We start from the raw sequence: 22,615 nt of genomic DNA on the forward strand, positions 1-22,615 counted from the left end.
ACCTATGAGAGATATTGAATTTGTCCATTTTGTATGGAGTTAGAAGAGGGATAAGATTAGATTCAACAACACAGACATTTGCTTTTGCTAGAGAATTCTGCATTTTCATAGAAATTTTGCAGAAGCAGAACTAACTCAGATAACAAAAATCAAAACAGGATTGAAACACATAAGATATGTAGAACTAAAATCAAAGAACTATCATCTTCTCTTGAAAACATGCATCCAAATTCGACTTCTGATTATCAAATTTTGATCTTAACTTGTTTTGGTTCTCTTTGAGTCAATTTTAATAAAAGTTATTCAAAAAAGTATATATATATATATATATATATACTTTTTTGCCAACTGCGAATAGATTGGTATGACTCTTTCTCTGGCCCATTTTCTGATCAAATTCGTTCTTGCTACCCACTGTAATCATCGCACCAATGTTACCATACTTGAGGGAATGTGGATGAGTCCTGCAGATAGAGTGTTCCACAACTAATTGCAAAATAATATCAAGCAGGTAAAAATTAGCAAAATTTTGAAAGCCATATTATTACATCAGTAATAGATAAATAAAAATAATCCACATTGTAATGTGATTGTAAAAATCAAAGTGTGTTAAGTAAGCACTCTTCATTGTCAAAAAAGGTAAAAATCTACATATAACTCACCTTCTTATTCTTCACAGATTTAAGAGATTTAAGGATTTTGATATTTTCGTGAACCCCTTCAATCAATTTCTCCTACCAAACTTTCTTACTGTCCCATAATCATAATCATCCTGCTTACTGAAGAAAAAAAACACACTAAATCAAACAAACAAAAAACGAATCACACAAACAACAAAACCTTAGAACTTCATTCACAAAACAAAATCAAACAGAAATTAAAGAAAAGAAAATCAAAATAGGAAAAAAGAAAAACAGATTATCAATTTATATCTACCCCACTGCTTGAAATCGAAAATTACTTGAAAGAATAAAAAATCAGAAATTGTTTGAATTCACGTCCTCCTAAACAATTTTAGCAGAGGATGGTGGAAGATGAAAGAAAGGAAATAAAATGAGACCACACATGAGTGCTTTAGCCGTTTGCTTAAATAATTGAAATGAATAGCATTCCAATGTTGTTTCCCCTTCCTTTGAGAAAATACGGTGCATTTAAAATAAGTTATTTGAAATTATTTAATGAGTGTAGAAGAATTGCAAGGGTTGTAATTCTTTTCAAGAAAAATATCAAATTTCAAGGGTTTAGAGATCACGTGTATTATTTGAAATTTGGAATATAATAAATAGGAAGCAGTAAAATAGGATGTATCAAGAATCCCTCCATATCCTTCAATTAATAAATAAAATAAAAAAACTTAATGTAAATAATTAATAAAAAAGTAATTATTTTTTAAATAAAAGATTTCTTATTTTAGAAAATTTGTAAAACATGATAATTGATGTGAGCATGACACTTGTCAAAATTGCCCAAAAACTCATTTTGCTTTATTATTATGTATGATAGCATATCAAGTGAGAGCATTTTATAATAAGAGATGAGAGGAAGAAATATCAATCATTGGATTCATCAAGAGAGAGAATGTTAAGAATTTAATGTGACTATTAATTTATCTCTCTTGATGAATCCAATCGTTGATATTTCTTCCTCTCATCTCTCATTATAAAATGCTCTCACTTGATATGCTCCATATATATATATATATATATATATATATATATATATATATATATATATATATATATATATATATATATATATATATTCTTACTTCAAAAGTAAGTTATTATAATTTACTTTGCATCTTGAACATCAATTCTTTTCAATTTAATGAATAAAAATGATAGATAATATTTTTTTTTGTGAAAATATACTAGTAGTCCTTTAAAATATTTTATTATAATAAGGTGGTCATTTAAGTTTTTTATGTTACAAGTGAATCCTTTAAGTTAACTAATGTGTGCACTATTGACATTTTTTACTCTTTTTTTCAAAATCTTAGATTAAACCAATCACCCAAAATACATAAAGTTTCAACAAAATACATATACTAGCATTATAAATACATAAAATAGCATCCAAAAAATATAAAGTCAGATCATAATTCAACGGAAAAAAAGTTTAAAGACTAAATTATTAAAAGAAAAACTTAAATGATCAACTTGTTACAGTAAAATAACTTAAAGGACTCTAGAGTAATTATGTCTAAATTTTTCTCTCTACATTTAATTACTTATCATTTTTAACCATTTGATTGAAAATAATTAATTATCATTCATTATAAGTTTTCATTTATTAAGTTGTGTTTGCATATATTTGTTGTTAAAAATATTTAGGCTTAATACCCTTTTTGATCCCGTACCTATGCCTCGAGATTCATTTTGGTCCTCTTCCATTTAAAAATTTTAAGTTGGTCTCTTACGTTGTCTAACAGAATCAAAGTGGTCATTTCCATCAAAAACTGACTAACGACGTTACTTTTGATGACATGGAAGTTGTGGTGGATTGGTGGAATTGGATAAGAAATGATGTTTGAAGCTATTAGATAACCTCAATACATCATTATGCTCTAGTCTATGACTTCTTTCAATGGAGGAATTCTTTATTTCTCTTTCAAAGAGGAGACAAATGTCCTAAGGAACCTCAAATTTCCATTTGAATAAAGCAACACAAATCACTTGGCAAATTCTTGTAGAGGGCTTTAAGCTAGAACTCATGATTAGATGATGATTTAAGTTTTAATTAGGGGATTTTGGGAAGTATTTTATGTTAGGGTTGAATTTGGGGGAAAATAAAAAGTGTTTCAGCAACAAGGAAGAAGAAGGTGCTGAATAGACATTCCACCAATCTACATTAGCTTCCACATAGACATTCCACCAATCCACCTCAGCTTCCACGTTATCAGAAGTAACGCCGTTAGCCAGTTTTTGACGGAAATGACCACTTTATTCTGTTAGACAACGTAAAGGACCAACTTGAAACTTTAAAAAAAAAAGAACCAAAATGGACCCCAAAGCATAGGTACGAGACTAAAAAGGATATTAAGCCAAATATTTAATTTAAACAAAAATGGAAAGTGATTCACATTTTACAATATTAAAATTAAAAGTTGTAAGAAAGATAACAAATTTGTTATTCAATTTTTGCAAACATAAGATGATAATTTTAAAAATACACATTTCACACAAATAAGACTGAATCTAAGTTTTTTAGAGTTTTTTTAAATGCTACTTAATGATTTAAGTTTAGTTTTATAAAATTCAAATATTAAACTCTAAATAATGTCAGCTAAAAAGAAAATTAATTATGTAGGCAAATATTGTCAATTGAATTGTTTTCTTTATCAAGAATGAACCCTAGTTCAGACGACGTTAATTTTGGGTTCATCAAAGAATTTTAGAAGGTGATCAAAGGTGACTTCCTTAGGTTCATTGGACAATTTCACACAAATTAGAGGCTAGATCGTGGAGTGAACAGCTCCCTCATTTCTCAAATTGTAAAGACCAGGAATCTGACAAAATTGACCAACTTTTAATCAATTTCGTTAATTTGATGCATGTATAAGGTTCTTGACAAATTGCTTGCAAATAGATTGAGGGAATTAGTCCATAAGGTAATTTTTGAAACTCAATTTGCATTACTCGAGGGTCGTCAAATGTTGGTTTGCATCCTTATACAAAATTAAGTAGTGGATGATGCTAAGAGAATAGGTAAAAAAAGTTTTGATATTCAAAGCCAATTTTGAAAAGGCATTTGATTCTATGGATTGAAATTTCCTTGATTACACTATGGGGAGAATAGGTTTTAGTGAAAAGTGGAGAGACTAGATTTATGAATGTTTGCATACTGCGTCAATCTTGATATTATTAAAGGAAATCCCCGCCTAAGAATTTTCGGTTGGAAAAGGTATGAGGCAAGGAGATCCATCATCCTCGTTGATATTCCAATATGCATATGACATAATTGTATTGGGGAATAGAAGTTAGAAGAATATTTGGCCGATAAAGGCAACACTACATCTATTCAAATTAGTGTCTGGTCTTAAAGTAAATTTTCATAAAAGCTCTTTAATAGGTATAAACATTCAATAGTCCTGGCTGGAGGAAGCACCAAGGCTATTAAATTATAGAACGGGTGCATCATCATTCAAATCCGATTAAATTAGCCCAAAGTGGTTAAAATGAAATGGACCGGGTAAGTGGGTCAACATGGTTTTCAAAAATGAAAAACCATTAAAAAATTGGGTTTCAGGTCCATAAAACTTAATCAATTCACTTAACCCATTAATTTTACACTAACTACTAGATAACTTTTTTTTAGGTCTCTTAATGAAGTGATATTATTAGAGTTTGGTTGAAGATATTAACATTGAAGTCAAGACTTCTTTTTTAATTGTGGAGGATATTTGGACAATGTTCTTGACTCTTTTTTGTAATTTGATGAGTGATGGTTTTGATTAGATATGTTTGTGGTCTTCCTAAATATCTCATATTTCACTTTTAGTCCCTCAAAAAATTTCCTTCAAAGAATGGTCCTCCCAAAATTTTCATCCATATTTTTTGTCCTTTCTGCATCTTAGCGGCGGAATTAGCGATATTTTCAGCGACAGTTTACTAATTAACTACTGAATTAGCGACTGTTTTAGCAAGAGGTACCAAAAATTTGGATAAAACTTTTCAGGAGAACCATTCTTTGAAAGAAATATTTTGAAGGACTAAAAGTGAAATATGTGATATTTAGAAGGATTACAAAAATATTTAACCCTTGATGTTTTTATACTTGGTTGCTTCCATTATAGGCTCTTGAACATTTTTTATTTTGTAAGTCATGATTTTAAATTAATCTGGATGTTTCACTTTGATAATTCTGATGCTAACACTACTAAAAAAAACCTTTTGTAGCGCCACCAGATTTTACTTCACCACGACCAAAGGATCCACATTGGTAGAATCTATTCAATTAGGCGTTTTTCTTTTATTTTCATTTTTAAGCCCACTTTTTACCATAGTTAGAACTTCCAACCGTGGTGAAAAGTGGCATCTAGCAATGAGTTCGAATCCTAGCACCTACAAGTTTGTTTTTTATTTATTTTAAAGTCACCTTTCACCATGGTTGGAAGTTCCAACTGTGGTAAAAAGTGGTGCATGGTCCTTAGTTTGAATCTTGTTGTTGTTGTTGTTGTTCTACTGCTGCATTTTTTTTACATTTTATCAAAATACATCTAACAACAGTTGTTAAATACAATTGTTGTTGTATCAAGCGTATAGTCACGAGTTTGAATCTTGATGTTGTTATTGTTCTACTACTGCAATTTTTATATTTTAATAAAAGACATATAACAAAGGTTATTTAAAAATCTTGGTCGTCCATTTAGTGATTATCAACGCTCAAGACTGTTGGGGTTGGTTAAAAATGTACATGTTGAAGAAGTCCCACATTGCTTAGTTTTGTAAATGAAGAAGGATTCCAAGGCTATATATAGGATTCATGTTCTTCGTTCCAAGATGCACCAGTCAAAAGCACTTTAAGCTTGTATTTGACTTTCTTTGTTCTCTTATGCTCTTGTATCAGAGTGTTGTGATATGTAGTTAAATATTTATTTTGGGTTGAGATGTGGCATCTCCCTCTCTCGTGGTCTTGGAGCATTGGTGCTCCTAACTCTCTCGAACTCCCCATCATTGGTATCAGAGCCATGGTTCAACTTGGTGGTGGAGAGGGAGTTAGATCTGGTGTTGGATCTAATTATAGGATGTGGGGGACTCACACTTGTAGGGGTCACCGCGTTTGGTTTGGATGATTTTGGATGGTTTTTGGACTGAACCGCACGGTTTGGTTTGGTTTGCGGTTTTTATTTCACGAAACCGAACGGAACCGAACCAAACCGCATATTTAACTTAAGTTTTAAATTTTTATAATTAATTTATTATCTTTCCAAATTCAATTGAACACAGCCACATCTAACGTTTTGAATTTTAATAATTAATTTATTAACTTAAGTTTTGGCATAATCCACTTAGTTTTTGTATTATATATATATATATATATATATATATATATATATATATATATATATATATATAATTCTCTCCTGTCTAATATATGTATTTTATTTATAATGTATTTTTAGTTCTCTATTGTTCTTGTAATATAATTTCTTTTGTATGGTATAATATCATATATTATATTGACATTGAATTACTTTCCTTTTTCCTTTTATTTCAGTACATTTTTATTTTATAGTGTAAACCGCAGTCAACCGAACCGATCCTAACCGCATTGGTTTGGTTTGGTTTGGTTTGGATGACTTTTTAAAAATCAACCGAACCAAACCGAACCGCATGTATTTTTATCTCGCGGTTAGGATGACTTTTATGCTCAAAACCGAACCAAACCGCACCGCGAACACCCCTAGTAGGGGAGAATGTTGGATGCAAGTGTGAGTAAGTAGAGTCTCACATTGCCTATGAATGGGTGAAATATTAGATTTATAAGAGAGAGGGACCCATTTACCTATCACCTTAAGGTTTTGGGTGGAGAAGTGGTGTCTCCCTCTTCTGGTCCTAGAGCAGTGGTCCTGTTGGCGTTCCTGGCTCTCCCGGACTCCCCAACAAAGACACTACTATTAGTGATCCGCGTGAAACATAAAACTTAGACGAACTTACAACGATGAACTTCATCTTTCATTTACGAAACTCTATTTCTCCACTAATCCAAACTCAAAAATATTAATTCTTTCATAAATAAAACTCAAAAACATCATTTCTTTCATTAACAAATTTTAGAACTTCATCATATCTTCTCCAACTTGAATGAGACAAGAAAATATGGATTCGAGTTAGCAATGTTTGTTCTTGTTGTTCTTTTTTTGTTATTATTGTAGTTCTTGTTGTAGTTTTGTTGTTGTTGTTGTTCTTCTTGTTGTTGTTGTTATTTATGTTGTTGTGGTTGTTCTTGTTGTTATTGTTCTTGTTGTTCTTGATGTTGTTGTTCTACAGTTAGATTTTTTATTTAATTTTATTAAAAGACATACAATAGCGGTTATTTAATATAATTGTGGTTGTATGTAGCGTGCTATCCAGTTTACTACCACGGACAATAGACTGCGATTGTAAATAATTCACTTACAATCACAACTTACCTAACAACGGTTGTTTAACTGTTATTATATGTTTTTTGCGACCGTTGTCATATGTGTTTTTCATAGTAGTGTAATGCTAATAAGTTTTGAGTATTTCATGTAATTCTAGGTACTATCATAATACAACTTTGACTTTTGCATATTTTTATTATAAATTTTATAGTATGTGTAGACATTGGATGTTAAAAGAATGACAGTAATAGGCTAAACTAGATTTTAAGGAAAAAATAATTGGGAAATTTTTTGAAAAAGAATATGACACATTATTTATAAATATATAAGAAAAGAGGGGGAAATTCGGATAACTCAATACCCAACCAAATCCAACTAACAAATTTATGGTTTTACCCAGTTCGATCCAATTTTGTTGTGGATGGTTATTTTACCTCACTCAAACTAGTATATTCTATATGGAGTAAGTTCTTGTTTTGGCTTAAACCATCCTAAACCAACCCATGTAAATCCCTAGTATTGGTTAAACTTAAAATATTTGATGATTGTGAGTTGCTTCTACGCAGTGTGATGTATGTTCCCGAGCTTAAGCGAAATTTGTTAGATGTAATCATATTTGATGATCTTAGCTATTACACTAGAATTTAACGTCGTGTAATGAAAATCTTGCATGCTTCATAGGTCATAGATAAATTGTCTAAAATGTGTGGGTTGTATATCTTAGATGGTTCTACTGTTATTGGTCATGTATCATTAGATACTCAATATTTTTATGACGAAATCAAGATATGGAATTTGACATTAGGGTATGTAGGTGAAAGAGGTTTGATTGAGCTATTTAAACAAGGTTTTCTAGGAAGTGAGAAATATAATATAGTAGAATTTGGTAATCATCACATACTAGGCAAGCAATACAGGATGAACTTTCGGAGTGGCGTGCATAATTGTAGTAAACTGTTGAAGTATATTAACTCGGATCTATGGGTTCTAGAAAGTATGGCACCTCATGGATGTGGCTTTTATTTCCTCACTAATATTGACGATTTTTTAAGGAAAGTTAGGGGTGTATATTTTGAAAAATAAAAGTGTCACCCCACTGAATGGGTTAAGAGCTGACAATTGCCAAGAGTTTTTTCCAGAACATGTTAATCTCTTTTGTGGGAAACAATGCGTCAACAAAGTGGCTTAACTGAACTCATGAATAAGACCATTTCGAGAAGGTATTGTGAATGTTGTTGAAAGTTGGGTTACCAAATAATTTCACTAGTTAATCTGTTTCTATAGGAGCTTATCTAATAAATATATTTGTATAACAGAAATAGATTTCAAGACATCTACGGAGATTTAAAGTGGAAAATGATAAGACTTATTTAATTGTAAAAGTATATTTGACGTTTAAGCATACCAAACAAGAAAAAGTAGATTTGACGTTTGTGCATACCAAGCAAGACAAGCGTGATATTTGTGCGAGTGAATTGTGTCTTCATAGATTATCCTGAAGGTGTGAAGAATCACAAGATGTAGAAGATGGATCTTGGAGGATCAAAATTTATCATAAACATGGATGATACTTTTGATCAGACTCGTATGATGATGAAATGCAAGCACTTTTAAGTGAAGGACAAAGAAACTATGGTGAAGAAGACTCTGTTTGAGGTGGGGGTACCTACTATTAAGACTACACATGAGATGCAGTTAAGGGTCTTGCTTTTAGTACTTGAGAGTGACAACTAACAATGTCTCCTTATTATTAGTTGGCTGGTGATAAAGTTAGGAGGGAGATTGTACCACCTCATAGTACGGTCATGCTAATCTTATTTTTATGCTTTGAATGTAGTTATAGGGTTACAAGACTCATAATTAAATACATCCAAGGAAGTACTCGAAAGCAAAAATAGGCAAACATGGTTGGAGGGAGTGAATGATGAAATGCATTCTCTGATGAAGAGCCATAATTATGAGCTTGTGAGACTACCTAAGAAGTAAATGGTGGTTGGATACAAGTGGATCTTTATAAAAAGGAAGGTGTTAGGGGTTGGAGATCCAAGATTTAAGACAAGAATTGTAGCAACGGGAGTTACTGAAGTGGCTTGATTGATTATTATGAGATTTTTTTACAGGTGGTAAAACATTGCTTTATAAGGGTAATTATGGAAACTGTGAATCAATATGATCTTATGAATATTAAAACAACTTTCTTATACAAAGGTTGATCAATTGAAAAACATTTTGGAAGGTTTTGTGGATGCAAACTATGTAAGTAATGTAAACACTAGAAAATCTTTATCAAATTTTTTGTTTATGTTGTTTGGAAAAAGCTATAAGTTAGAAGGAAAACTAACAATTGATAGTCACGTTATCTATAGTAAAGTGGAATATATTTCCCTTGTTGAAGGGGTCAATAAAGACATATTGTTGTGAGGCATGATTGAGAATTTAGGGATTACTCAAGAATGTGTGAAGATATATTTTGATACTTAAACTCTCATTCACTTGATAAATCATCAATGGAGAGCTTGTTGTGCATGATCCTCCAAGATAGCAAAGACTTAGAAGAAGCAATAACATGACTCCACATTATGTCTCCCCAACTGATGTTCTGTAGAGCTTGCTCATGAAAAAGAAAGGGATCTTTAAAGTTGAAATCACTTGAGGAAGAATGGTTCCAGAAGTTGATACCACCTTAAGGATATCATTTTGATTCTCAAATGAAAGAAACGATATCATCTTTATTCTCAAATAAAGATTTGCTGCTAACATTTGTACCTCTGCAGCAAAAGATCATGATATCATCTTGATTCTCAAATGAAAGAAACGAAAATACTTTTATCCTTAAGCCATCTAAGGATTCAAACCTTGACAGTAAACAACTATGATGTAAACATACTAGTTTAGAACCGTGCAAAGCATATGAAGAAAATCATAGTGTGAAACTTATTTATACATGTTATCTATTGTTTGGCCTACTACTTATAGCAACACTTGAGATGATTCAGAATCAGATTTTCACTTTGTTAAGCACAGACTTCCCATAAAGCTGGTTGCTTCGTTGAAGTTCCATGTAATCTATGTGTTTCATCCCAACATATGCTGCTGGATTTCTCGCATTGTCTAGTAGCTCTGAAGCTGGTTCAACCACAGTCTCCAACGATGGTGCAATAACCGTTGCCAGCGACATTCTAGTAGCTCCTTTGCTCACAGCTGCTCTATGTACTACACTTTTGTACTTGCCATTGCTCATAATCTATTGCAAAACCAAAACGGCAAATAAGATAATAAAAAATTCTAACAGATACAGATACAGACATTAGACACGGCACTGTCAGGTATTGTACCTCAAGATGATCAGACACAAGGACCAAGAAACAATTTGAAGTGGAGCTGACATTGATCCACTTGCCTTTGTGAAGAACTTGAAGGCCACTAACTCCGTTCTGTATAAGTAGGTTCAAGAGGCCGTGATCAGAATGCGGGGGCATTCCCATTGCAAGTTCCGGTTGAGGACAAGGAGGATAAAAGTTTGCTGCCAACATTTGTAAACCAGAATCTAGATTCATTTTTCTGTTTATATAGTTGAGTTCCAATCCTAAGCTTTCTGATATTCCTTTCAGTAGTTCCTTTCCTAATTTCCATATTCTTCTACTATATTCTTCAGATGTTTCCCTTCGACGACAAAAGAGATTAACTTAGAAAACAAAATACCATGTCCTAATAAAAGTGATAGAGAGAATAAGCAAAAACCTGAATCCGGAAGGCTTGACCGGTGAGTGAAATTCGGGGTGAACGATGATTTTAACGAAATCTCTCCAGAACAAGACTCTATCCTCTGAAGCATTGAAGCTGGTTCCATACCTTATTGGATCGAGTACATCCTTCTTACCTGCATACTCTTGTTTCTCTTCCTCTCTAAGATTAAAGAAAGCAAAAACTTGATCAACCATTTTCTCCACGAGGCTCTTCGAAACAAAGTGATTAATTAGCATGAAGAACCCCCACTCTTCACAAGCCTTGCCTATGTTATGAATAGTTTTGGTTCGTTGATCAGGTGTACCGGTGGCCAGGAGGGAATAATCAATAACTGGAATTGGATCATTGTCATCTGGTTCTGCTACTATTTCTTTTCTGTCATGTGGGCTGGTGGTGAATTTGTATGAGGATGGAATAGAGTTGAAATCTGGTGATTCTGATAATGCTTTCACACTTTTGAAACTAGTTTTTCTATTTTTGGATTTTTTGCTAACTTCAGGAGGAACTGATGAAGCCATTTAGAGTAACAGATAAAGAAAAGATAAGTGACAAGAAACTATTATATAACTAAGCAACAAAAGATGTATCCTTTTTTGTGTTCTCTTCCTTACTCGGTTAAGGTTTATCTAAAACGCGTATATCAATCTAGCTAACTATTAAGGATTTGGATTTTGTACAACGCAGATTTTTTTATTAAAGATCTAAAATACCGACTTTTAAGTCTTTTAACCACATAGTTCAGATGTAACTAACTGCATGCAATTATGCGAGTTACACGGATTGTGCCTGCAAATCCAAATCCAATCATAACTCACGCGTTCATATTTATTGCTCATGATCACATTACACTACTTTTTGTTTATGATAACATTGATTTATTTAATTCATACATAAAATTCTCAAACTCTCATAATCTTGTTGAGTTAGAAAGAAAAAAAAAAACATTGTAGTATGCAAGAACAAGAACACAATCAAAAGCTTCTAGGTGGAACATTTGACTTCTTCTGATTGCTGCTATACAAAGATAGTAGATGTTTTCCATTGAAGGATCTTGACCTATCCATTGAGCTAGGAGCACTATGCATATTTCCCATATTGCCATTTCCACCAACCCTCTTTGAAACAATTTGTTCATTGACTTCACCTACCTCTTGCTTATTGGAAAGAGCAAGATTGATCTTAGCAGCAGAAGAAGAATCAAAAGAAACTGATCTTCTTGGCTGCACATTTACCATCTCTAAAGCTGAACTCTCATTTTCCTCAACCTCTTCATCTTCTTCTTCCTCTTCTTCACCATTTCTCAATTGATCATCAACAACTCTATCTTCAATTCCAATTCCAGGTTCACCGTTATTTTCCGAATCTTCTATCCGAGAACTTTCGACAAAAACATTAGGCTCCATAGATGGAATCCTTAGAGGATCAACAACAATAGGAGCTCTACACATAGGACAACTAGTGTGTGATCCAAGCCAAGTATCAATACAAGGTAAATGAAAAGCATGGTTACACTTAGGCAAAAGTCTAAGATTCTCATCTTCTTCAAACTCACTCAAACAAACAGAACAATCCGACCCATCAATCAAGCCTTCACCTTTCTTAAATTTAACAACAGTGATTGCATTAATAACTGCTTGTTGAAGACCAGGAGTTCGAATATACCATATGGGGTGGTCAACAACAGAACCATCATCATGTTGTTCATCAACAGCAAAACCATGTTCCGTTTGTTGCCTTGTTAACAAGGTTCTCCTTCTTGAACTGTTCCTGCGGGAGAAAAACTTGACATAGATAGCATAGCAGCATAAAACAATGAAAACAAATGCTACCATAGAAAAACTTATGATCAAGTAAGTGGCGGTTTTGTGTTTGGTGTGATCCAAAGATGGTGGTGGTGGAGGGTGGTAGCTATTGCAGTTGGCGAGACAATCATCACAGTTTGTAGAACATAACTCTGCATCATGACAGAATTGTTCACAGTCAGAGGATAATAGCAGTTTTCTGTGATGAAGTCCCATGGTTTTGGGTTAAGGGAGAGAGAAGAATAGTCAAAATAGCATGATAGGTGAAGAGGAAGGAGGTAGGTATTGGATTGGATCAAAACTTGGTTTTTGTTAGGTTGAAAATTTGACTTTGGGGGAGTTATGATTTTTCTTTTCTTTTGGAGTTGGCTTAAATCTTAATCTTCTAAGATTATTAATTAAATGAAAAACAAATAAGATAATGTCTATACCTAATAGTTGAAAAGTAGTTTGATGCGGATATAGTGGAAAATAATTTTATAAGTATCATATTCATCAATCTACTATAATAGTATTAGTTTGAAGTTCTAAACAAACTCTGATTTTACAAACTTCGTACCTAATCATTATCCGTGCTATTTCTAAGACACTCCTAGATATGAGACTCCTCTCACTTCCCTTCAATCACACAACATGTGATAAACAACAATGACGATCAAAGAGAGGACACACTCCAATAAACAGAATTCACTCTTACTTAAGAGCTCATGAGTGATTCACAATTACAACTCAACTAACAGTACCACCCTAGCAACAAATGATACAAGAGTGGTTCACAATAAACAATGAACAGACGAAGCCCTAATAATTGACACTTTTACATATGTGGCTCGTGTTCTTCTTAGGTTTAGAGACTTCCTTTTTATAACCATAAAAATGCTTGGGCTTGATGTTCAATTTGGGCTAATCAATCAGCAAATCAAATAAAATATTCAGCAGAATATTCTGGAACAGAATCTGATATTCCTTTAAATGTTTCGACATCTACAGCACAATCTTATGCACAAAATCAGGAAAATAATATAATGTCTCCTTAAATGTTTTGACATTCAATCTTTAGAAACAAATCTTCAGATATCTCATAATTGAAACAAATCTTTACAGAATCAAATCTTCATTTACGCATCTTGGATCAAAACAAATCTTTTGACAATTTGAAACAAATCTTCCGTGAAAATAAAACTACAGCACGCCACGATGTCGTATAAGCATATCAAGACAATTGTCCAACATCCCGCTGAAAAACTTGTTTTAACAAAATGTAGTCAACCAAACCAAAATCAAACCGTGGATGTAGAAAAGTGGAGAATTGTCTCCTTTTTATGGATTGCAAGTTTTTCATGAAGGTGTGGGATGAGATCCTTCATTGTTTAGGAATTTCTATGGCTTACCTAATGTTGTCTTAACTCATTTCATACATTTTATAATATTGTTGGAGGGAGCAAGAATATTAGAGTTGATATATATATATATATATATATATATATATATATATATATATATATATATATATATATATATATATATATATATATATATATATATATATATATATATATGGTTGTGATGTACATCGAGTATTTCGAAAGAAATAAATAGTTTGATTTTTCAATCAAAAGAAATCATCAAAGATGCAAATTATAGACAAAATTAAGTTTAAGTCTTGATAGTGGTTTCAAACGAAAATTCTAAATTATTCAAATCTCAAACTGAATTTTCGGTGAAAGAAAATCCTTTGAGGTGTGTTGTCTTATTTAACTATTTTGAATGTTATCTATTCTAAATACTAGTTGTCATAGAGTAAATTTTTGCAATATATTTTTATTTTTTATAAATGAAGCTTTAAACTTAAATTTATAATTTTTTATTTTATTCTTAAACTTTCCTTTATAAATTAGGGGTTAGGTTTTTAAAAAAATAGCTTAAATTTTGAACACCAAAAATATTAATCTACGCGTTGAAATATTGACTTTTGGCATAGATATCATTTTCAATGCAGCTGGTGTAGGAGGATTTGGGCTTATATTACTCCAGCCCACTATCGTTAAATAGACAATGACACTAAAGAAACCATCTGAAAATGTCAAAAATGATACTCCCTCCGTCCCAAAATAAATGTCACATTTACTTTTTAGGTTCATTGAATATTAAATGTATCTAGTCTGTATAGAGACCAGATACATTAAATATTCAATGAATCTAAAAAGTAAATGTGACACTTATTTTAAGACAGAGAGAGTAATAAAGTAGCTCAAAAAGTCAATTAGATACTTTTTTTTATATAAAAATAATTGTATATCTAATGAGTTACTTGCGACGTGCATGTCACATAATTTAAAACGTACCACAGCAAATGGTGACAAAGAACTTTGTTTACCCAATCAACATCAATCAACATGTACCTTAAGACACAACTGAAAATCAAAATTGTAAAAGACATTGAAAGAGTTATGCCACTATTACTAGTCCACGTAAATTTTAAAAAAAATTATTATTAATTTCTTTTTCTTTACAATTTTTAAGAGAAAAAGAATTAGCTGTTATTTATGGACTTAGCAACACAATTTTTTAATATACATAAATATATACATATTAAAAATAAAGTTTTCATCATTTCTAATTTTAAAAAGTGAAATATATATCATAATTTAAACAAGCAATCTCAAAAAGTTCATGTTTCATCTCTTAGGCTATGTTTGGAGCCGAATATGACGGAGCGGAGTGGAGCCGAATATGACGGAGCGGAGTGGAGCGGAATATGACGGAGCGGAGTGAAGCGGAACGGAATGGAATATAGATCACATTCCATTGTTTGATTAATTTTTTTAAAATCTTTCATTTCATCCCATACACCCCAAATTGGATGGAACAAAAAATAGAGAATTGGATGGAATAGGATGGAATTTATTCCATCATGTTTTATTCCATTCCATTGATTATTTGCAAAACCAAACAATAGAACCACGTTAATTACCACTCCATTCCATCATATACCACCAATCCAAACATACCATAAACTTGCTTCCAAGACTCACATTCAATATACTTCCCTTTCACGAATCAATGCTTGCATTCTTTCCCAGTTCAAAACATGTGTTCAACCCACTTATGATGTTTCTGTTACATAGTATTCTAGAAAGGAACAAATCAAGATGACATAAGAAAATGTATAATTTCTACAAGCAACATAATAGATCAAAAAGGATAAGGAAATTTCACAAACATTGCCTTCAAGGAACATCATATCCAACACACATGATATATCTTAGTTAGCGTACGTTTTCCTTTGCTTGGAGTAACCAAATTCATATCCAAAACATTAACTTCATTTTATTTTCCACACTTCGTGTTAACTTTCCATGCTTTATTATTCAGCAATTTCTTTGGAAGTGTAACCAAATCCCACACGTAACTCACAAAGTAAAATTGAATAATCAATATAAATAAACTAGGAAAATACCTTTGACAAGTTCATATCATATTTTTCTAATTCCAGAAATTGAAAGCTTGAAACTTTACAAAATATGTCAACAAAAAGCTCATGGATGACTCTGAAATTCAGAGGTGTTGTTGATGTGATTCGCGCTAGCAGATTCCAACTAAGCCATGGTGGTGGATTCAAAAGAAACACTCCAATTGTGACAGTATCTAAGGTTGGAAATAGTTATTGGATGCAACCTGGTATACAATTCTTCAGCACCAAAAGAAACACAAGCACTCACGCAAATAGGTTAGATTTAAATATCATCTTCAAATCAAACGGTTGAATTTAAATGCTGAAATGTGTTTTCAACTTGTAATTGATCAGATTAAAGAATGATGAGGCTCAACCTGAAGCTCCGGATTCTAAAATTTTCGCCTTTACTTCATGGTATGTAAAACATGTATCTATATACATTTATGTAAGACAAACAAAATTGTTCTGATAAAACATAGCAACGTTTCACAAATTTGTTTCTTGTCATAAAATATGATAAACAATTGCATTCTTGTCATAAAATATGATAAACAATTGCAGGGTTAAATGGGTTTTGTGTTCTTTACTTTCTTTCATGCTACCTTTCTGGAGACAAAATTGGGCAAAACTACAAAGAATAGAAGGTATAGTCAAATATTTTACAAGACTGGATTAATATCTTAATTTAAAAATAAAAAAAAGACTAGATGAGAATTACGCATTTGTTATAAAAATTTGAAAATTCAGAAGAGGCAGAGTTTGTGATTGAAGAGGCTGAAAAAGTTGCAGAAGTAATAGAAAAAGTGGCTGAAGAAGCAGAGAAGGTAAGTGAAAACATAGCAGAAAAGCTTCCAGAGGATGCAAAGTTAAAGAAAGCAGCATTGGTTGTTGAAAATGTATCAAAACAAGTTGCCCATGATGCACAGATAACAGAACAGTTCATACACAAGGTAGCTTTCATTCCTATGAACATTAAAATGGGTAGAAAAACTCGTTCTTAAAGTGATTAACATTATTAATTTTTGCTTATATTTGATTAAAAAAGTGATTGTGCTTAATTTTTGGATTATATAAAAACACAGATTGAAGAAGTTGCTGATGACATTGAAGATTTAGAATCATTTGTGGAACGAGTAATTGACAAGATCGTAAAGAAAAAAGATACTGGAAAGAACTGATTCCTGTTAAATTATATAATATATTATATGTACAGAATTAATTTAATTCAATTGATATGTAACGAATTTCACAATGGTATGAAAGTGTTGAATACATTTCAAAGCAATTATCTACGATGCAAATAAAATAAAATAAATTGCAAGAAAATAACAACTGAAGAGAAAATAATATATCACTCATTAAAATAATAATTAAATTACACAATAAGAGAATAAAGGAATCATCGAACAAATCGATCCAAACAGAGCAAAATGTAGGTAAGGTTCACGATCCATAGTTAAAAACTAAATAAATTAAATTAAAAGGTAAAATTAAATCTCTACATCATCAAAGCAGCAGCGAAAAGCACGACAGCGGCAGATCCGGCGACGGTGAATCTGTTCAAAGCGGCACTGTTCTGGGAAGGCGATGGTGCTTCAGATGGTGAAGAGATCGCTGATGGAGTGACAGCAGGAGTGGCGGCGGGAGAAAGAGGAGGAGATGGTGGAGAGTTGACGACGGAAGGAGAAGGGGAAGGAGCATTGTTCACAGGCACAGAAGGAGAAACCGCTGGAGACACAGCTGGAGACGGAGACTGAGAAGACTTAGGTGGAGATGCAACCGGCGATCTGGTCGGAGATGAGGCTGGAGCTTGAGCGACAGTGGAAGCAACCAACAATGTAGCCATAAGAATCAACACAGCGGTGTAGGAAGCCATAGATTAAGAGGTGAAGAAAGACGAAGGAAACGATTTGAGATATTGTAGAGGCGAAGACAATTGAACGACTGTGACTGTGGTGGGTGAAGGAAGTATTAGGGTTTGATGGGTATTTATATTACAAGTGTAACGGCTTGAAGACGCGTTTCTAGGGTGAGTCGTTTCCGCTTTCAAGGGTCCGCAACTAGGGTTGAAAATAGTGATTACTATTAAGTAGTCATAACTTAGTCACTGAATTATGGGATACAATCCAACCCTAAACATTCTACTAAGAAGATCAAACGGTTATAACGACTCATCCTAGAAACGCGTCAAGCACTAATTTCATAATGTAATTTTTAGAGAGATTCAAAATTTAATTTTTCTGGTATATAAATTTTATTAGACAAACGAGTAATTTGAATTTGAATAATTTTTAAAGTAAAGAGATTTATAAATTATAAAAAAATAAGAGAAGTACCGACCGTATAAAATAATATATACGTTTTTTTATTGAATAATAGAGTAAAATTGTTTTATATTGTTAATGTATATTTTTTAAACTTATAAATTATATGTTGTCGAAAATTATATTAAGAGAATTTCAAATATTACTTAAAAATTAAGTTTTTAAAATCATTTATATTTTGAATATATATATATATATATATATATATATATATATTGTTCTGGACTGGGCCAAGGCTAGGCCCAACACCGCTTTCGGCCCAATAAGCCTCAGAGGCCCATGTATAGTTCATGGCCTTCCGACACGCCTTGCTCGGCACCAACACCGCGCTCGGCGTTCATTCTCCCCCGGACATCATCCTTGCCGAGGACCCTGCTCCGCGCAGGGCTCCTTCATATCCAATCCTCCGAATAACTCGGATCCCACGTGGCTCCTAAAAGACCGCGTCTTCCCTTGGACTTCGGAGCGGTTAACCAGGACAGAGGGCATACACGCACCTCCGATATTTCCGCTCAGGAAACCTGGCAGTCTCCTAGTTGGGCTTGGGAATCCAACCCAATAGCGAGATCATGGCCCAGCGCTGGGGGCTATATATACCCTCTTTAACTAGAGGGTCAGGTATTCAATTCTTACTCACTCTTAGCTAGTACTTGCGCTCCTTTGCTCGTCAACTTACTTTGGCATTGGAGTACCTTGCAGGTACACCCCCCCTCCTCCTCCTTCCTAGAAGATCCAGTCCGAGCAGCCTACGACGATCCTTCTGATCAGGTACGATCAGTGGCGCCGTCTGTGGGAAACTTGCTTCCCCATCTTTAAGAACAAAGATCAAAGCTAATCATCTCCAATCGTCATGGCTGACAACAACAACATCCCAAGCGCTGACCCTTTCCTCCTTCACGATCTGATCGAGGAATCCTCCCGCGAGCTAGCTAATCATCGTCGGGGGGATCGTCGGCGACAAAGGTCCGGGCATGAAACCCAGGACACCCAGCTGTTGCAGGTCCTGCAACAGGTCCAGAATGTTGACCATGTTCCTCCAGAAGGGCACGTCCAGAACGGCGAGCAGATCAGAACGACCAACGTGCCGGAACATGCCCAGAATGTGAATGAGACCGACCTCCGAGACGGGCAACCTGCTTCCTCGTTCACTCACACCTCCGAGAGGCGGAGAGCCCGTAACGGGGAGGAAGAGGAACCGCTCAACGTTCCCGAGGATGCGGACCCCATCACCGTCCGCCTACTCAAAGAAATACAATTAACGAACAGCCTCCTCAGAATTCAGGATGACCGAATTCACGAACTGGAAAGACAGCGGCGACGTCGCCCCTCTCCACGGAGGCGCTACAGGTCACGCTCATATTCCTCCTCGCGCTCACCGCCGAGAAGGTACCGCCGGCGTTCTCCGTCCTCTTCAAGGTCTCCCCCGAGAAGACATCGCCGCCGGAGGACTCGTTCCCGTTCTCCACACAGAAAGAACAGGAAGCACCAGAAACCTGAAACTGCTGAACAAAGAAGCCCCTCCCCCGAACAGGGCCGTCGGGGCTCCTCCAAAGCTGCGACGGGCAATAACCAAGATGATCCCCGACGAAACAGGCACTACAATTCACCAGGACCGAGCGACGAGGAGGACTTTCGCAGCCCCTTGTCCGCCAGTATCCGGAGAGCCCGCCTCCCTCGGGGAATGGAAAAACCGCCGGTATTGGACCAATACGACGGAACCACTGACCCTGACGACCATATCCGGAGCATCGAAGCGGTCATGGACTATCACGTCGTCAGAGGCTCGATCAAATGCCGCATTTTCCCGACCACCCTCAGGAAAGGAGCGATGAATTGGTACAGGAACCTCCCTTCGAACTCCATCCATTCTTGGACCGAGCTCAAAGAACTCTTCTTGAGCCACTTCACAGCCTCCCGACGGCAACCGAAATCGGAAGCCAACCTCGAGGCCGTAGTACAAGGACCCAACGAACCTCTTCGAGATTACCTCGAAAGATTCAACAAAGAGGCCGTCCAAGTGCAGACAGAAGACTACATGAAGAGGTACATCTTGGAGCGAGGACTTCTCCCCGGCAGTGACTTCAAGAAAGCTATTAAGATTGAGAAGGTGCACTCGATGAATGACCTCCTCAATAAAGCAAAGGTATTCATCGATTTTGAAGAAGGCGAGGCAGCCGCAATCAGAGCCCCGAGGGGCAGTGGTACCGCTCGTAGCTCAAACCTTGAAGACTCGGGGTCACGCCGAGGACAAGACAAACGAAGGGACGACCGATCCCGAGATAACAAATAACGGCGGGGACCGGCCGGGCGTTTCAACGACTACACTCCTTTGAACACTTCCCGGGAGAGAATCCTAGCCGACTGCCAGAATGCCGAGTTTAAGAAATCCAACATCAGGCCCCCGAAGTCAAATCCTACAAGACCGGGGACGGACAAGTCCAAGTACTGCAAGTACCACAAGAGTCACGGGCATATGACCGACGAGTGCATACACCTCAAAGATGCCATAGAGACCCTGATCAAAGAGGGCCACCTGGCAAAATACACCAAGAAGGGAGAACCCTCCAAAAGAGACATCCCTCGAAACTCCGACGAGGGGAACTCACCGGACAGCAGACCCCTTCAAGTTGCACTGTCCGTAACCCGACCTGAGGACTTCATCCCCTTACTCGGCGTGACCACCGCCCTCAGCCCCTGGGAACATTTCCCCACCGCTATGGTCATCTCCAACGGCGGGGACCCCGGCTCTCTCACCGTCAGTTCAGTCAAGAGAAAGTTCGACGAACTACTCAACGCCAATGCCGAAGGGACGACCGATCCCGAGATAACAAAGAACGGCGGGGACCGGCCGGGCGTTTCAACGACTACACTCCTTTGAACACTTCCCGGGAGAGAATCCTAGCCGACTGCCAGAATGCCGAGTTTAAGAAATCCAACATCAGGCCCCCGAAGTCAAATCCTACAAGACCGGGGACGGACAAGTCCAAGTACTGCAAGTACCACAAGAGTCACGGGCATATGACCGACGAGTGCATACACCTCAAAGATGCCATAGAGACCCTGATCAAAGAGGGCCACCTGGCAAAATACACCAAGAAGGGAGAACCCTCCAAAAGAGACATCCCTCGAAACTCCGACGAGGGGAACTCACCGGACAGCAGACCCCTTCAAGTTGCACTGTCCGTAACCCGACCTGAGGACTTCATCCCCTTACTCGGCGTGACCACCGCCCTCAGCCCCTGGGAACATTTCCCCACCGCTATGGTCATCTCCAACGGCGGGGACCCCGGCTCTCTCACCGTCAGTTCAGTCAAGAGAAAGTTCGACGAACTACTCAACGCCAATGCCGACCTCGGCCCTACTCTGCGGAAATTCCGAGGGAAGTCAGAGCCAATCACTTTCTACCTCGAAGAACTGCCCGGCGGAGCTCCAAACGCCACCATTCCCCTCCTTGTCCGAGCCAGAATGGCAAACTTCGATGTTCGACGGGTCCTGGTAGATGAAGGCAGTTCAGTCGACATTATGTACTCCCACCTCTTCCAAACACTTCAGCTGGACGACTCGCACCTCACCCCCTATGTGGGTTCCGACCTCCAAGGTTTTAACGGAGCCACCACCAAACCATGGGGATACGTCGAGCTGATTGTCACCTTCGGGGAAGGGGAAGCGTCCAGGCAAGTCAAAACCAGGTTTTTGGTAATCGACTGCAAGACATTGTACAACTGCATCATCGGGCGTCCCTCACTAGCCGAGCTAACCGCCGTACCCTCCACGGTCCATCTGAAGATGAAGTTCTACACGAGAACAGGGAAAGTGGCCACCATCAACGCCGACATTGAAGCTGCGAGAAGGATTTTCGATGCATCCGTCAAAGGACTGGAGCTTATCGCTCCTCCGAACAGCTCCAACAAAAAGCCAAGAGCCGAAGACAAGCGTCCTCGGGAAGATCAGGTTCCAACGGCCAACGTCAGCTCGGTCGACCTCGATGCGAGGTTTACGCAGGAAGAACTGAAGACCGGGGAAGAGACACAATCAAAGGCCCCTCATCCCGTCCGGCCTGTCCCCGACGGAGACTTCGAGCTGATCCCCCTGGGAGACAACCCCAACAGAGCAGTGAAGATCGGCAAAGGTATCCCTGACCTGCCGAGGAAGCAACTCATAGCCTGCCTTCGAGCCAATGCCGACCTGTTCGCCTGGA

At 36.3% G+C, this 22,615-nt stretch overlaps 4 protein-coding genes across 5 annotated transcripts; 1 reads left to right on the top strand and 3 right to left on the bottom strand.

Annotated features, from left to right (window-relative positions):
* Positions 1–9,796: 9,796 nt before the first annotated feature.
* On the bottom strand, positions 9,797–11,494 carry LOC131634077 (2-oxoglutarate-dependent dioxygenase 19-like). The gene is made up of 3 exons (XM_058904755.1): positions 10,829–11,494; positions 10,423–10,750; positions 9,797–10,331 (listed from the first exon to the last, which is right to left on the bottom strand). Exons 1-3 carry the CDS (start codon positions 11,350–11,352, stop codon positions 10,086–10,088), a joined length of 1,098 nt encoding a protein of 365 aa, XP_058760738.1. The 5' UTR covers positions 11,353–11,494; the 3' UTR covers positions 9,797–10,085.
* A 142-nt stretch (positions 11,495–11,636) lies between these two features.
* Positions 11,637–13,000, bottom strand: LOC131634078 (E3 ubiquitin-protein ligase RING1-like). The gene has a single exon (XM_058904756.1). It carries the CDS (start codon positions 12,850–12,852, stop codon positions 11,806–11,808), a length of 1,047 nt encoding a protein of 348 aa, XP_058760739.1. The 5' UTR covers positions 12,853–13,000; the 3' UTR covers positions 11,637–11,805.
* A 3,015-nt stretch (positions 13,001–16,015) lies between these two features.
* LOC131634054 (uncharacterized) lies at positions 16,016–17,374 on the top strand. 2 transcript variants are annotated; one of them, XM_058904733.1, is made up of 5 exons: positions 16,024–16,366; positions 16,445–16,507; positions 16,655–16,737; positions 16,841–17,043; positions 17,176–17,374. In XM_058904733.1, the coding sequence occupies exons 1-5, from the start codon at positions 16,161–16,163 to the stop codon at positions 17,269–17,271; spliced, it is 651 nt and encodes a 216-aa protein (XP_058760716.1). In that variant the 5' UTR covers positions 16,024–16,160; the 3' UTR covers positions 17,272–17,374. The 2 variants fall into 2 exon arrangements, with proteins under 2 accessions (XP_058760717.1, XP_058760716.1); XM_058904734.1 differs by lacking the exon at positions 16,445–16,507 and having other exon boundaries at positions 16,016–16,366.
* Positions 17,375–17,426: 52 nt separating this feature from the next.
* LOC131634055 (classical arabinogalactan protein 5-like) lies at positions 17,427–18,157 on the bottom strand. The gene has a single exon (XM_058904735.1). The coding sequence runs from the start codon at positions 17,967–17,969 to the stop codon at positions 17,592–17,594; it is 378 nt and encodes a 125-aa protein (XP_058760718.1). The 5' UTR covers positions 17,970–18,157; the 3' UTR covers positions 17,427–17,591.
* Positions 18,158–22,615: the final 4,458 nt, after the last annotated feature.

The sequence above is a fragment of the Vicia villosa genome, unplaced genomic scaffold (genome assembly GCF_029867415.1).
Source record: "Vicia villosa cultivar HV-30 ecotype Madison, WI unplaced genomic scaffold, Vvil1.0 ctg.001217F_1_1, whole genome shotgun sequence".
NCBI classification, from domain to species: domain Eukaryota; kingdom Viridiplantae; phylum Streptophyta; class Magnoliopsida; order Fabales; family Fabaceae; genus Vicia; species Vicia villosa.

Excerpts from the sequence above, each read along its gene's own strand:
- LOC131634077 (XM_058904755.1), bottom strand. The coding sequence starts at position 11,352 with ATGGCTTCATCAGTTCCTCCTGAAGTTAGCAAAAAATCCAAAAATAGA. Across the intron at positions 10,751-10,828 it reads GTCAAGCCTTCCGGATTCAG|GGAAACATCTGAAGAATATA; the intron begins GTTTTTGCTTAT and ends TTGTCGTCGAAG. Across the intron at positions 10,332-10,422 it reads TTGTGTCTGATCATCTTGAG|ATTATGAGCAATGGCAAGTA; the intron begins GTACAATACCTG and ends GTTTTGCAATAG.
- LOC131634078 (XM_058904756.1), bottom strand. The coding sequence starts at position 12,852 with ATGGGACTTCATCACAGAAAACTGCTATTATCCTCTGACTGTGAACAA.
- LOC131634054 (XM_058904733.1), top strand. The coding sequence starts at position 16,161 with ATGTCAACAAAAAGCTCATGGATGACTCTGAAATTCAGAGGTGTTGTT. Across the intron at positions 16,367-16,444 it reads ACAAGCACTCACGCAAATAG|ATTAAAGAATGATGAGGCTC; the intron begins GTTAGATTTAAA and ends GTAATTGATCAG. Across the intron at positions 16,508-16,654 it reads ATTTTCGCCTTTACTTCATG|GGTTAAATGGGTTTTGTGTT; the intron begins GTATGTAAAACA and ends AAACAATTGCAG.
- LOC131634055 (XM_058904735.1), bottom strand. The coding sequence starts at position 17,969 with ATGGCTTCCTACACCGCTGTGTTGATTCTTATGGCTACATTGTTGGTT.